Source organism: Leptonotus elevatus, chromosome 1, assembly GCF_054856555.1.
Source record: "Leptonotus elevatus isolate MCC_2025b chromosome 1, RoL_Lele_1.0, whole genome shotgun sequence".
Taxonomy (NCBI): Eukaryota; Metazoa; Chordata; class Actinopteri; order Syngnathiformes; family Syngnathidae; genus Leptonotus; species Leptonotus elevatus.
In genome coordinates, this window is record NC_141239.1 from 52,735,748 (window position 1) to 52,751,499 (window position 15,752).

Here is a 15,752-nt window from a genome sequence, read left to right on the forward strand (position 1 = left end):
TCTCAACTTTCACAGCAGCAAAATGAAATTAATGGAATTAAAAATGGCTCTCACTAAAATTACTTTCCGGTGTCTTTGAGGTGGATGATATTTCTCTATGATTCAATATTGATGAGTGTATCTTGAGAATTATATTACCATACACAAGTTGCTCTGTTTGCCTTCTTTTTTACTGGGAGTGATTATCAGCTTCACACATGTAACATGATTCTGTGTGTGTTTTATCATTAGCGCACAACCAGCACAGCGGGAGCCAATTAGAATCAATGTAAGTGCAGCTCTTTAGCATTGACGGGGATACCGCCATCTTTTTTCACACATTTTGTTCATTAGCATGTCTAACAGTCACTGGATGTCATAACCAGGAGTCTATTATTTGGACCTTGTGCTCTGCAAATGCCCAGCCAAAAAGCAGCACGCCCATGAAGCTAAACAAGCGCGTATTCAATTTGCTGAATGAGTCAGGTTGAAAGAATAAATATGTGCAGTTGGTGCTGTATAACAGGGACGCAGGATGAAACAATGGCGGCTTCACAGTTTGGCTACCTTGTTCTTGAGATACACTACGCGAGTGTGAGTATGGTATGACTCTGGACTCGGCTTTTTACTTGCCCCAAAGTTTCATTGTTCAGCGATACAGCAACCTGCTCTACTCACACTGTCCTAGAAAATATAGAATGCTTGAGTTGAATCTGCATCCATCCATCCACTCTTTTATGCTATGTATAGGCTAAAAATGGATACACAATAAAGTAGGGGGCAGTTTTGCTTTCAGTGCCAATAAAATGGTGGCAGGATATAGAAAAAAAGAGGTCACATTTATACTTCAAGTGTTAGCTGACGCTCAAACAGGCCAGTGGTTTATAACACTTTCTTCTTAACTTTCACACTTTTCTATAAAATTTCAAACCATTTAATTCCTGTGCAGCAGAATGGGGAGTTATCATATAAACCCATTCCGGATATGCATTGGAGGGTTCTATTGCATTCTGTTATTTTTTTTGTGTTTTTCTTGTAAACATTTGCTGCTGGACTGTTTTTCTGACTAACAATGTATGCTCTTGCTGTATAAATTCCAAGCAGCTTTTTGCTAATAAGTTCGGTTTTAAGAACTATACCTTATGAATGATGCCACAAGTATTATATTTAACATGGATATGTACTGTATTTTGATCAGATGCTTTCAAAGTTTCAACAGTGGGCCTCACAGCCAGTGTTGAGTGCAATAAGCTTATGCATGAGAAAAGGAATAAGGTTCAGTGGAGTTGGCAGTAAGCGGTGATCATGTGCAATGACATATGACGTGAGCTCATGCAATGTGGTATCAATGTCTTTAGCTTTAGAATATTCGCCTTTACTTATATAAATGAATGTTGTCTGGCGTTTCTAACCTTTTTTTTTTTTACTTTAAATGGGAAGTCAACCCCAAAATTTTTTGGACAATAATATGGTCTAAATATGGTGTTCTGGTTAATGTTGTGTTAGTGGAATATGAGTTAAGCAGCAAAATCCAGTCATTTTTTAAATCCATCTCAGCGGGCGGCCATTTTGCCACTTGCTGTCGACTGAAGATGACATCAATGTTGCTTAGGCCTCAGGTAACAACCAATCACAGCGCAGCTTCAGAAAACAGGTGAGCTCTGATCGTCGTTGCCTGAGCCCTGAGCAACATTGATGTCATCTTCAGTCGACAGTAAGTGGTAAAATGGCCGCCCCCTCAGATGGATAAAAACGACTGGATTTTGCTTCATAAGTCATATTCCATAAATGTAATATTAATCAGAATGTCATGTTTAGACTAGTGAGGTCACATGTAACATATTATTGTCAAGAAATGTTTAAGGTTGACTTCCACTTTAAGAGAAAAACACTGTCAGTGACTCTTCAACAGGACCACAAACATCATACAGGAAACAAGTTTGTGCGTGACCTGAACCTGTGACATCTTTGTTAATATCCAATTTAGCAATCATTTGCGCCAAAAATAGACGTTAAAAAGTGTACAATTTTAGTACGAAGTCATCAGAGACAATGAAATCCACCAAGCAGGTATTACAATAATAATAGAAGTCAAAATAGGTTGAACTCGCAAGGTAGGATTTGTTTTTCGATGCCTCCTCCTTCTTAATCATCTGGTGTACGGTACCATAAAACATTAGAGACGCCAGACAACAGCATTGTTTCAAAGTAGCTTTACACTTCATTACAGTGGTCCACCTGTCCTCACCATATCAAACCCCTCAGTTCTTACACCGTTCTCCTTTCCACGTCCTTTTATCGGTCAAGGCCTATAAAGAGTTTGGTCTTCTCCTCTTCCTTCTTGCTCTCATTCTTCAGGTCAGCAAACACCTGGGTGAAGAAGTGCGGGTCGGTGTTGATCTGGAGCATCTTGCCGCTCATGCGGTTGATGATCTCCAGGCAGCGGTCCCAAAAGGCCTCCTTCTCGGCCTCCACCAAGAATGGCTTCAACGGGTAGGAGATCTCGTTGCCCATGTAGGAGTAGGACAGGTAGAGGCATGTGAGCAGCGAGGCCTGCAGCTCGCGCTCCGAGGCCACCTCGGCGGAGACCACATCGCGGCACAACATGTAGAGGAAGACCACGTTGGCCGGAGTGATGAAGCCCTGATCCTGCCAACCCTGAAGGAGGAGGGAGCGGTCCACGCTGCGCAGCCACAGCACGGGATCGGTCGGCGAGAGACGCTTGAGACGGTAACAACGGCGGCACAGGAACTCGCCCAGGCTGCGCATCAGCTCACTGGTGGAGGCCTGAGGGTTTATAAAGACAGGAGGAAAGGGAATACAACAATTTAAGAAATGGATAAGTGATAGACAAACTACATTACGTTCACCTGAAAAAATTTAACACGCTCACAAAATTTGTATTGACATTATTTACGTTGAGAGATTTTTTTTCTTTGTTCCAATCTTTTTTATTTACTACATGCATAGTCGACATAGCGATAATTATATCAGTCTTGCCAAAACACAATTAACATTAGAAAAATGTCACGACACACCACCAAACAAATGTGTATTTAGAAAAGTAAGTTATCATCAACACATGTCGATCAATGCCAATCACAAAAACAAAACAAAAATAAACAAAAACAAAAAAAACGATCATAGGCAGCTCGTACTTTGCAGAGAGAGATCCAGCCTGTGTACAGCCCTTTCCTTCTCACTGCACCTTACAGATCAAACCAGCAACTGAATCATAATATATGTTTGTGCACTTTTTGCACTGTCAATTTGAAATAATGTCCTGTTTTTGTCAAATAAAGGGATGGAAATGTGGATAGAATGTGTGCGTGTGTTTTTTTTAAATATGTTTCATCAATAAACTGAAAAAATTAAAAGTGCGAAGCTCTAATATTTGTGCAGCTAATTTATATGATAGGCATTGGAATCGGTCACACGCTTCCACTAATGGATGATCGGCAGCATAAAACCCTGATCGGAACACCCCTAGTTCTGTTGTATTCATGATGGCAGTTCCATTAAATCATTGTACCTTCTTCCATCTAGTGGAAGAGTGTTTAATTGCTTTCACTGTCACTATACTATACATAGATAAAATTATATAATTTTTTAGTAAATAAATACATTCCTCCCTAATTAAGTGAAGTTGGATAATTTTTCTCGGCACATCTGATGATCTCTCACGACACGCTGATGTGCCATTACACAGTGGTTGTGAATCACTGAAGTCTGTCAATAAATATTAATACTATATTACTCGTATAAACTAGGGGTGGCAGGCGATTTGTAATCATAATTAATCACATGACTTCAATAGTTAACTCACGATTAATTGCAAATTTTACATCTGTTCTAAATGTACAATAAAACGTTTTCATACTCCTGTTAACATAAAAGTTTGGGGGGGATTAAACTTATAGAAATATGGCTGCGTCTTTAAGTCATTGATACAATAATTTCATAATAATTCATAAAATTGAGTTGAAATTAAAAAGATGTGCTGTACTGTTTAAAAAATTAGTGTGACATTGATTTGTGTTGAGGTCATTTTCTGCCACTAGATGGCATAATTACATTTGTAAGACGGTGACCACTCAGTGCATTTTTCTTTTCATATTAAGAGCTATCTAATGTTCCGATACCGTTTTTTGGCCCCTGATACCGATTCCGATACCCAGTTTTGCAGTATCGGCCGATGCCGATACCGTACCGATACCTAAGTTAAAGTAAAGTAAAGCTGTCCTGCCATTGGTTCAAGGGCTAATAGGATATCTTAGCTCGGCATGTAGTGAACATGTCACACATCAGTGAATGTCGTGCATGAGCAAGACACAAGATGCTGCATCCAAAGTCCTATATTAGCGTCAGAATTAATGGTATCGGCATGTTACTTGTTAGTACTCACCGATACCGAAACCAATGTTTTGATGCAGTATCGGGGTATCTGCCGATACCAGTATCGATATCGGAACAACACTATTTAACATGAAGTAACTTGTGAAATTCTGCACATTTTTAAAATTGTAAAATAAACTTGCCCCCAGTCTCCACAAATAGATGCATTATTATAAAATGTATTACTTCTAAATTTTGACGTCGACGTGTCTGCTGTGTTATGACTGGAATTCCCCCAGTACAGGGACAGTCATTAATCGCGCGTTAAAAATATTTGTGGCGTTGAAGGAACATTAAATTAACTCAAAATGAACGCACTAATTTTGAAACACCTAGTATATATACATCATTTTCCATGAGGAACCAGTTTATTTAAGTGGTAATATGTAATATACCCAATAGGCAGTTTGTTTAGTTTGAGTGCATCTGTGGCCGCTGCAACGATTGTTGTTTTGAGGCAGCAGCTTTTCCATCCCTTATTTCGAGAATGGACCGTAAAAAATTGTTGTTACCTGAACAATGACACGCTTTGGTGTACCAACTGCAGTCGAAGGCTGGATCCCGGAGCCAGTTAGGGAATTCTTTTTGGCAGCGACAGTAGCTACGTTAATCAGGGTCTTGGAGGTGGGGAGGTTGGAGGAGGTAGTCAAGGTGGTGGCCGAGGGATCCTGGCTGGAAGAGTAAGAGGCAAGATTTGCACAGGACTGAGACTTTTTCAGCTTCAAGCTGTTAGAAGCCGAATTAGAGGTGATGACGTCATCCGCGTCCGGCGAGCATCCTTTCCCGCCGTCGCCGCCGTCGGACTGCAGCTTCTTGGAGCCCTTCCTCTTCGCTGATACGGCCACAATACGTTTCCATGGCAGCACACTGATAATGGAGGGGCGTTTGAGGGATTTGGCAGCTGCTGCAGCATCCTTTGCGTTCTTGCTGTTCTGGACTGCTGTGTAGTGACCCACTGTAGCTGGGCCGTCCTCAAACAGGGCTGCCTTGCGGTAGCTGGGGGAGAGGGACAGCACTGTACCCATGATGCCTGGTCAGCAGAGTGACAGAGCACTGATGGTGTGTAGCAGTGAGGAGAAACCTCCTTGTTGGGAAAAGAACCAAAGCGTCTCACCTCTGTGAATCTGTCAACAGAAAGAAGCCTTATGATAAGCCAAACGATACATGTTGAAACACTCAAAAAAGAGCAATCCACCATTTTCCCTCTGAGCAGTGAAATTTCAATATTTAGCTCAGATTGGCTCCCTACAGTGGAGAGCTCTTTCCACTGGGATTCACTGTCTCATAGTTACCATGACAACTGAGCAGCCTCCAGCCCAACCAGCATAACCGAGTAAAAAGAATACCCTACCTGTTCTTTATTTACATTACTGATACCAAAGAGAATGCCGTAATTCCTGCATTGTAACATTTAGATATACATAGTCTTATATTTGTGTATATTGTTAATAGAACTACACAGGGGTAATCCTGTACAACATATTCATGTTAATATCGGGCTTATACTGCACACTTCAACTGAACTCACTGTTAAACAATCATTAACATCTCAAATGTCTACAGTTAGCCTCATGATCTCCAAAGAGATGTCAGCATTTGACTTCAGTCTTGTCTTAGATTCAGTTAACCGCACCTTGGTCAAATTTGGGATGAACATGAATATGAATTATCCCTATAGCTATTAGCTGGAAATGACACAAGGGAAACTGTAAAATGTTGTCATATTACACGCTTTTGTTTCCAAGATCCTAGTGATGCAAATGCTTGTGTTTTGTTAATTACCGTTATTACATGCCTGCCAGATCAATCACACATACATGGGCATGCAAGGAGAACTTTCAGATTGATGGGGAATGCAAAATGTGCTGTACATCTTGTGCTAGGTGGGTTTGGCACCTTGCTTAAGGGAAACTCTGCATTAAATTGTACTTCATATATTTAGGTAAGCAAAACTAGTTTTATACACATATTACAAACTCAATGGGGAGATGTGGCCCTATCCGATGGTTTCAGTTAGCTTTACCTAACGCGTTTTCACAACATAATTCCAATAATCTCGAATGATAAGCGGCTATTTGACCAATCCATCCATCCATCCTTTTTATTTATATGACTTACTCTGTTCAGTGTCATGGGTAGCAAGGAGTTTATCTGATTTCAAGCCAAAGGTGGACTACACCAGTCCATCAGTCATGGGGCAGAAACTGAGACAGCCAACCATTCACACTCACATTCATACATATACCGTCTTAAAACTTCTGGGTTTAGGTTCCTAAATTGAGTGAAATATCTAACCCAGCACTGCGTCAAAAAGGGACCAATCCAATACTGGGCTATTTATACCCAGCGCGTTGGGTTAAAGATTTGGCCCAGCATGTTGGGTCAAGAATTTGATCCAAAAAGGGAAAACTAGCCTCAGAATTCGAAACCAGGACCTCTTGAATGTGAAGCAGATGTGCAAATCACTAGGACACTGTACTGCACTACAAGAACATTTAACATCTAAAATCAACAATTTACAAATAATATTATTTTGGTTATCATGTGCATTTGGTAATACTGAAGTCTATTTGTGTGAATGCCATTTTCACATGGGCAGTGGTAAAAATAAATAATTAAATAAAATCGGGCCACAATACCAACAGTCCTTATAATGGTTGGAATTTGCCAAAATGCACTAAGTAAACTACTATGCTATCAGTGATGGCTATTTGATTACTTGTTTTATGCAAATAGGACTTATTTATATGGTTCTAACTGGCATTCCTTCACAGGGAGTATGTGTGTTGCAGCAGCCACATGTGAGTCTTCTTAATAATAATCATCATCATCATCATCATCATCATAATAATTAATCATCACTGTGTGGTTTCAAGCTTCCATTCCAGTCAGTGACATGGAAATGTGAGAGGGAATTGCTGCCTGTCTCTCGGTGATTGGTTGGTGAAGTCAGTGCAGGTGTCATTTGCCTTTTGCCCAGGATAAAACGGATGCATGGATTTTTATGATGAAGCCAAGCCACATAGCCTATAAGTGCAATCCATGAAAACTAATTTCCATTCGATGTTAACCCACTTGATTCAGTATTGGCTATATGCTATCTATATTGTGGCTCAGTCCGCCATAGCACATGCATCCTGCAGTGTTCACCGGTAGCCTATTATATAACAACAGAGCTAGGCCACGGAGGTATGAGGAAGAAAATGTGCGCAAGCATCCATCTTAGCTTCAAAATGGAAGCCTTGAAAACAAGACACTCCCGCCTCCTCTTTTAGCACAAGGCGTGAAAGCATCACGTTGTGTCATACATACATAATGAATAAGAATAGCTCGGCAATAAACGCTTGCTGAATTGCCTTCATGCGCATTTTTACGAGAAGAAATGCAGCCTACACATGCATTATACTAAAAAAGTCTGCATGGTTATTGAGTGCATTATTATTTTTTGTTTTTTGTCCCCCCCAATAATGATGGACAAGAACTCGCACTGTTTCCTACCTGATAACTAATTGATCTTCCTTGCACGATCCATGGAGCCTTACGACCACCTTGCAGAAATTCCAGACCTTCTGTTCGGTTTCAACGCAACTCGCCGTGATCCAATCCGTGAAAAGCCCCCACGTTACAGGCCCAAATTTTTTCTCGTCCCCGTGGACTACCGTTTTCCCCTTATTTCATCTCTAAAACGAAAAAAAAATATCCCGTTGTGCTCAAGGGAATACAAATGCTCGGAACAGAAGAGCGAGATGTGAGTGTTGGAAAATGTCGTCCATTGAGACCCGAAAATCTACCCAGATGCTCACCTCGCGTCGGGAGCGCAAGACCAAAATGATAATTTTAACTGAAAAAAAAAAGCGCAAATCACAAAGAAAGATGGAGAAAATGGCCTCTACAAATTCCAAAAATAGACATCCATGTCTACCCTTGGCAATGCAAACCTGAGAGAGAGAGAGAGAGAGAGAGAGAGAGAGAGAGAGAGAGAGAGAGAGAGAGAGAGAGAGAGAGAGAGAGAGAGAGAGAGAGAGAGAGAGAGAGAGATGCTTGGATGCGGGAGTCTACAGTTATTCGGGTTGGGTGGAGGAGGCAAATGCCGCCTTCTGATTGGCTGCAGAGAGGATGCTGCTAATGCTGCTGCTGCTACTGCTGCTGCTGCCGACTCGCCGTCTGTGTTGCAGCCTGGTTGATGAAGCCATTGGCAGTTTACTGACTCCGACCTATCACAACCCATTCGCTGTCCGAGGTGCTGACTAACCGAGCAGATGTGGCGCAACCGGGATTATTGTATGGACTAGTACAGAATTGGAGGAAATTTCCACACTTAATATAAAATTAACAGACAAAATATAATTGAAGCTGCGGCAATGCTCTTTGGGGGAGTCAAACACTTTCTTGCAGAATTATCACATCTTATTGTTTAGACGAGACCGTAACATTTTTTTGCAAACTAAATAATTTGTCAATTTGTGATTTTAAATTCCGATCATCAGATGTTGTCATCGCTGAGCTTCAGGAGCACACTGTGGTGGCAGAGCATGCCATCCTTAGAGGCAGTTGATGTAATAGTCATTCGGGTGCTCGTACATTTCCTTTAGGCTCTGCAGGCACTTTGTCATGTTTGGCACTGGAAATTGCTTTTTGCAGAAATAGTGGAAACGATGCAAATGAAAGCATACGCGCTTCTCCCTCAGTAAGAGCGTAGGAGAGAAGTGCAAATTCAGCTGGCTTGGTGATGTGGTAAATGAGAAGAAGGGTTCTGGTAAAAGGAATAGGTGGCAAAATGTATACTCTGCAATAAAGTAGAAGTACAGACATAGTACTGCAGAAGTACTGACTGAACTCCAGCATATTGTTAAGAACTCGCCTACAGTGGGTCAATTATATTGCATGCTGTGGAATTGTGGGATGAGGACATTCAGGGATGGTGACAAATAAGGGCTAGAGGGCTAGAGGGCTATAACCCCATCAGAAATCTATGTAGCTTGATATTCCAAAAATATATTTATGAATTATTTTCTCAGCTTCATTATGTAGGGTATCGGTCAAGTCCACCTTTAGCCCCATGCGAGAAAAAATCCTGGAGCTGTCCCTGAGGACATTTATAGTGTATTTCCTTTGAAGTTCAGTGTAATCGCTGAAAAGCACCAGATCGGCTTGATAAAATGCATCAGTGCAAAGCTACTTGAGCCGTACGTGAGTTAAAAATTAGCATTAAAATGTTTACTTTAGCTGCTTGTCTCTTTCTATCATCAGATGTGCTTTGATGAGTGAGGACTTGAAATCATGTTCCCCTGGAGCAATGTTTGCATAGTTTTCATCGTTATAGATAACCATTTAGGCAAAAATATGCCATCCCTATTGTACTCAACTCAATATTGTACTCAATAGCTGACTTTCTAGCTTTTTTTTGGTAACATTCATATACAGACACATATGTAGCCTATACATATATATATATATATATATATATATATATATATATATATATATATATATATATATATATATATATATATATATATATTATTTATTTTATTTTTATTTTTTTTTGGGGTAAAACTTCTATAAAACAAAACTGAGGCCCAGCAATTCAGACTTAATCCCAGTTGGGGAAAAGCTTTTCTGTACAAAAATTATTGAACTCTGGCACGATGAAATGAATACCACTTGATTGGAGTGTGGTAGATGCTGCTCAAAGGAAGGAGAATGCCCAACAAATTACAATTTTTTTCCCATGTCTTGAGGGAACATTTGCGACTGATGCTTGATCAAATATTAATGAGTGGAAAATGCCGAAATCTACAGTTGACTGTTAATCTAAATGAGTTATAATCTACTAATACACACTGCTCAGAAAACTGGGTTGGATTGATTGATTGATTGATTGATTCATGTTTCAAATATCAATGACATTGGTGCATTCTATTGCACCAATTTTTAATTGCAGAAAAGAATCCTTCTTGATGTTTATGAACCACGTTCAAACTGCAGACCAGTGGTTCTCAAATGTGGTATGTGGACCACTAAAGTGGTATGCAGGCACATGAAATAATATTTGCCCAAGTAGTTGTTGTATGATGGAAATGGTTTCAATTTTGTTGATGAAGATGTATTTACTTACAATTCATTGCAATTTTGCTCACTGCTTTCAAAAAAAGTGAAACAGGGCCAAACATCCCATTTAATCATTTTTCATATTTTCCGATACAGGAAAAATAACCTAACACCATGAACATCTTCCATGCCACGATAGCGGCACTTACATTTTAAATATACAAAATAAATCCAACACATAACAGAAATGGCTAGTACAGATGTATTTAACTTTTAAATATTCAATAAATACACAGCTAATCTGTAAGAACTTTTTGATTTTAAACATTTACTTAGGTAAAATTTGGTCATAACTTTTATGTGCACTACATTATAATGGAATTGTTTTTTTCATGTACAGTATAAAAAACTATCAAATGAAAGTTTAGAAATATTTTTTTGATGAATAAAACCCTCTGTCTTACAATTTAGCAAATATGTAAGGCTTATTACGCTATTCTGGTCATTGTGGTGGGTTTTGAAGCGCTAAGTATGATATTTTTCTCGATGAAACTGGTATATAATGTTTAAGAACCACTGCCTTGAACATATGTCATTGGCCATAAGGCTGAGGTTGAATACTTCAATGAACTAGAAGTCATTTATAGACTAAAATTACAGGGGAGAAAGTCACAATATAACTAGATATAAATATGTTGGTTATTTGAACTGGTGAATGTAAAGATATCACAGGCTCAAAGCTAATGTACGTACGTAACATAAAACAACATTACATTACATTAAATTACATTAAATTGCATTACATTATATTATATAACGTCTTCCTGACGTTATAACTTGAAACGATCCTCAACGTGATAGGCGTACGCTTATTTTCGTAGTTAAATGTTTTTTTTTCTCTAATATTACGTATTTGATCTGCAAAAGTGCGCATTTTTCCTCATAGCAGTATCACTATTCTGACCATTAAAAACTGATCAAACTATTAAAATGACTTTTCAAGGTACTTTTTTTTTTTTATCCACCTCACTTTCTTTTCAGGGATCATAAAGAATGCGTTGCCTACGTCTGGTAATCAACTTCATGTCCCACAATGAAATGCGTGGTAGCTCACATTCACTTCCGGGTGACGCTACAGGATTAAAACCGGTTCTGTTTTGTTTTTGTGGGAGTCTTGCTTTAATAGTAAGCTATTTATGGTGAAGCTGTCTTGCATTTGTGCTTATGAAATGGATTCTTCGCAGAGACATCGCTCGCTTTATAAAGGAACAACTCCGCCGTGGAAAGAAGCATACCGCAAGGTGGAGTGTATAAACTCGCTACTTTATTTCGCATGCGAAAAGTCACTCTGCAAACAAATTGTGTTCATCAACGTTCACTTTCTATTTTCAACAGCGATGTGTAGATAGGCTCAAGGGTAGCCGGTCGAGGTTACTTGACCGATATCGCAAGATGGGTGAGAGCCCTAAGTGCGGCGGATCCACCGCCTCCTTCATTGTGCAGGAGGTCATGGAGGAGGAGTGGACCGCTTTGCAGTCAGAAGACCGGAGATTGCCGTCTTTATGGGGTCCAGAGGGCATTGGAGAGGTACACGCTCCTTGTTCGATGCTTGTCCCGCTTATAAATAACGATTATTATCCCAAACTTGCACTACATCATTAAACCCTGACGTCTTTCTAAACAGATAAACAACGTTATGAAAGACTATGACGAACTGGCAGTTTTAGAGGAAATCCAGCAGGAGCTCCTGTCTGAGGGTAATGTGTTGTTATTGGACATTTCCCCCAAATTGTCAGTGCATAAAACGTGTAAATTGATTATGATTCTGTTACTGTATTGTATCAGAAAATATGCAAACATGATGATTATTGTTTTCCTAAGTAAAAGCAGATGTTTAAAAATGTTTTTATTTTGATTCAATAAGGTAACGAAGTGATTATATTTTGCAGTGGCCGGCATCTTGCCACCTAGTGGCATTGAATCGCGCGTGAACTGCAAATACAGTTTCTGTGACAGGGAATGAGTATCAGCTTGTGGTTAGAGTGGTTGCCCTAAAAGTGCTGGGTCACAGGTTCAAATCCTGCTCTGTGTTTTTAAGGGCTAGGGAAGTAAACTTATTGGGCTCTATCTGGCGGCACAACACCAAACAAGTTATTGTCATTGCATCAGTTCCATTCTGCAGTAATCACATACTTTTCTGTCATCAGGAAGTATCCTGGTGTCTATTGTGTACACATATTAATATGGAATGTCCTATTGGCCATAGCTAGGCCGAACTAGGTGTTGGCCATGCACATAGGGATTTGCATTAGTAGATTGAACAGGTTTTTAATATTTACCATTATCGACTCGATTGCCAACCGTTTTTTCTACAGATAAGGGAGGAAATGTCACTCTTAACACACTTCACACAGCATAATGTCTCAAGATATTTTTTCTTAAAAAAAACATACAATGTATTTGTTAGAGAAAGTGGAGTATTCCATAGAAAATATTGATTGTGAAAGGAAACTCAAAATTATTTGTTTCCATTTATACTGAGTACTGTATGTTTCTCCCCTGTGCTGCAGAAATGTCTATTATTGAAGAGTATGAGAGAAACCAGCAATTTGAGCAGCAATACATATCATCTGTTTTGGAAGGGATGGAAGAGGCTCATGTTATTTGTCCCATGTGTCACGCGTAAGTACAACATGAATGTGCTTGTTGAATGTAAAGGACTTTGTGAGTTGTTGAAGACTGACCATAAGCCTGCATTTGCTAGGAGCTACTTGACCATCAACAGCAATTTCATCTCCTGCTCATGTGGAATGTACATAAATACAAAGGTTTGTATAATTCAAAACAAAAAACCTCAGTATTGGGTAAATGGTTGTAAAGATGATTACTATGTTGTTGGCATTGACCCAAAACATTCTATGCCATGATTTGGTAAATTTCATATATATTTTTTAATAAATCTATATAATTGGTCAGTCCACACAGGTTTTTTTTAATTTATTTTTTATTTTTTACTAATTAAGGACACATTTAAAGTGTTGAGAATGGTCTGCTGTCATTGATGATGCAATGTTAATAGTTGATAGTTTTTGGGGTCTCCTGAAAAGTGATGACTTTGGAGGTACAAGGACTCCACCTGACGCCAGCGATATGCATTATTTATCCCACTTTAAAACAATTGAGGCAATCTTAAACAAACATAAACGGATGAATGAAGAAATATTTGTGCGTGTCGGGAAGACTGTAAATGTAAGCGAAATGTGTTATACTTTTGGTGAAATTGTTTTCTGTTGTACACTGGCTTTAGATGAAGAACATCACCGCAGATGTCCTACGGAATCTTCTCGAATCTCGTGTGACAGAGCACATGGAAGGCTGCTCCGACAACCCTGTTTTTTCATTAGCATCAAATGCAAGCTCTTGTCCCAACTTGCTGATAAGCTGCAAGGTACAACACTCACTTCCAAATGTCTTCAGTACAGATGGTCATGTTCTTTCCTGTTTCCTCCCCATTTTCTACAACCTTACCCACTCCGTTATAGTAACCTGATTGCTGTTCAATACAGTAACATATGGCTTCAAAGGGTCCTTAAATTAGATTGGAATTCTCTTCAGGCAGGTCTGAACACCCTAGTGTCTATCGCTAACCTCACTAATGCGCTAGTATAGTCATAATTCCAATTTATATCGGTATGAAAATCATCCATTGTCATAAGTATTAGAGAAAGACCAATATGTTGTTGTTGTTTTTTAAATGACAGGGCCTGTACTGATGATTAGTGATCAACGTGGCCGGTAACCAATATCTAGAGTATCTCTAGTTGGAGCACCTAGAACAATGTTCCAGAACTCCTTTTTTGGGGCACCCTTAATAACGGAATTGCACATTTGAGCAATTCTCTGAGTTTCCAAACGGTCTGAGTGAAGCAGTATATTTCCAAACGCACTCCTAATAGTGTTGACCGCAGCAAACAAGTGCCAGTTGGTTTTGAAACTTTGGCTTCTAACTACAGAATTTTTTTTTTTTTAGTTTATTTAGTTTAAAATGGTTTACCTGTGGCTCATTGTTACCGAAGGTTGAATCCTCTTATTCTTCTTCCTCCTCCTTTTCTTCTTCTTCATTCTTTTGGTAGTGACTTGGCAAATACTTTTGGTGCGTGACCACGACTTTCTTTAGCATGCGGTATCTCTTTCTAATTCTTTACCTTTACAGTACTCCCGTGGTTGACATGCACACTGGAAGGATCACAACTAGTTGTTTGACATTGTGTGTCATTCGTAACCAAGAAAGGTCTTAGGTCGAGACCATCGTAAACAAAGGATCGCCCTCTACTTTGTTCTTGGTTTTAAGAGATCTAATATAATCTACCACATTCCCATCACATTCTGTTTATTCTGCTTCCAGGTTTGTGACTACCGCTCCATTGTCCTATGACTTGGAACATCATAACTGAAGGATTTGTATTTATACTCATGTAAATCTTTGTTTAAATAAAGGCTATTTTTATACTTGATTCAGAAGTTTTCATACTGTTGAGAAACGTTTCAGGAAATATCCTATAACACTTTATGCAAAGTTTAAATTGGGGAATTTGGGATATATTCTACTATAGGTAGAATAGATAGAAATGTATGTAATACTTGTTTTTCAAGGCAATCAATAGTTTGTAGTACTTTATGTAATTTCTAAAAAATTCTTCTTTTTTTTGTAACTGGGGGTATTTCAATAAATATAATTGTGCAGCAAAACAGTGTTAAATAAACTTTATGTCACTGTTGATTTTTTTGTGTTTTGATGGCTTTGCTATTAAACTTAAATGCCATAGTTTCCTATCAAACTACTCCAAACAATTAGCTGGATGTATGGATATAAAATTGTACATGTCCCTGTGTAAATGTCAGGTTAATAGAAATAAACAATTGATATAATGTGGCTACAGAAGTATGCACTCACTCTACTTATTTTTGTTTTGTTTCTGGATGCAACATTGTGGAAATAAACTAAACTAACACTCGGAAATTGGCTGTATTCAGAATTAACCAATCACATGCATGCTCGTGTTAAATGGGAGTCAGCACACACTTTTTATAATGTACAGTGTTTAAAGTTCAGATATTCTAATGGCCATCTTAGAGCAAAAAAATAAACTAAATAAAAACGAAAAAAAACATAGTGTAAAACAAATTAAAACTAACGGATAGAAAAAACAGTCAAAACGAAATCAAAACTACCTTTTATGAAAAATCTAAAACTTAATTATAACCCTGCCGCAAACATAGGGTTCAATGGAGGTCATGAATTGTTCTGGGGAAAGGAAGAACCAGGC

General features: G+C 38.9%; 2 protein-coding genes across 3 annotated transcripts; one reads left to right on the plus strand and one right to left on the minus strand.

Moving 5' to 3' along the window:
- Positions 1-1,855: 1,855 nt before the first annotated feature.
- On the minus strand, positions 1,856-8,317 carry LOC147184601 (cyclin-dependent kinase 5 activator 1-like). Its single transcript, XM_086069461.1, has 3 exons — positions 7,873-8,317; positions 4,887-5,498; positions 1,856-2,766 (listed from the first exon to the last, which is right to left on the minus strand). The coding sequence occupies exons 2-3, from the start codon at positions 5,397-5,399 to the stop codon at positions 2,275-2,277; spliced, it is 1,005 nt and encodes a 334-aa protein (XP_085925587.1). The 5' UTR covers positions 5,400-5,498; positions 7,873-8,317; the 3' UTR covers positions 1,856-2,274.
- Positions 8,318-11,557: 3,240 nt separating this feature from the next.
- On the plus strand, positions 11,558-14,939 carry rpain (RPA interacting protein). Of its 2 annotated transcripts, XM_086069480.1 has the most exons (7): positions 11,558-11,726; positions 11,821-12,012; positions 12,110-12,182; positions 12,996-13,107; positions 13,190-13,253; positions 13,733-13,873; positions 14,831-14,939. In XM_086069480.1, the coding sequence occupies exons 1-7, from the start codon at positions 11,622-11,624 to the stop codon at positions 14,858-14,860; spliced, it is 717 nt and encodes a 238-aa protein (XP_085925606.1). In that variant the 5' UTR covers positions 11,558-11,621; the 3' UTR covers positions 14,861-14,939. The 2 variants fall into 2 exon arrangements, with proteins under 2 accessions (XP_085925606.1, XP_085925599.1); XM_086069473.1 differs by having other exon boundaries at positions 13,733-14,939.
- Positions 14,940-15,752: the final 813 nt, after the last annotated feature.

Excerpts from the sequence above, each read along its gene's own strand:
- LOC147184601 (XM_086069461.1), bottom strand. The coding sequence starts at position 5,399 with ATGGGTACAGTGCTGTCCCTCTCCCCCAGCTACCGCAAGGCAGCCCTG. Across the intron at positions 2,767-4,886 it reads CAAAGCGTGTCATTGTTCAG|GCCTCCACCAGTGAGCTGAT; the intron begins GTAACAACAATT and ends ATAAACCCTCAG.
- rpain (XM_086069473.1), top strand. The coding sequence starts at position 11,622 with ATGGTGAAGCTGTCTTGCATTTGTGCTTATGAAATGGATTCTTCGCAG. Across the intron at positions 12,013-12,109 it reads GTCCAGAGGGCATTGGAGAG|ATAAACAACGTTATGAAAGA; the intron begins GTACACGCTCCT and ends CTTTCTAAACAG. Across the intron at positions 12,183-12,995 it reads GCAGGAGCTCCTGTCTGAGG|AAATGTCTATTATTGAAGAG; the intron begins GTAATGTGTTGT and ends CCTGTGCTGCAG.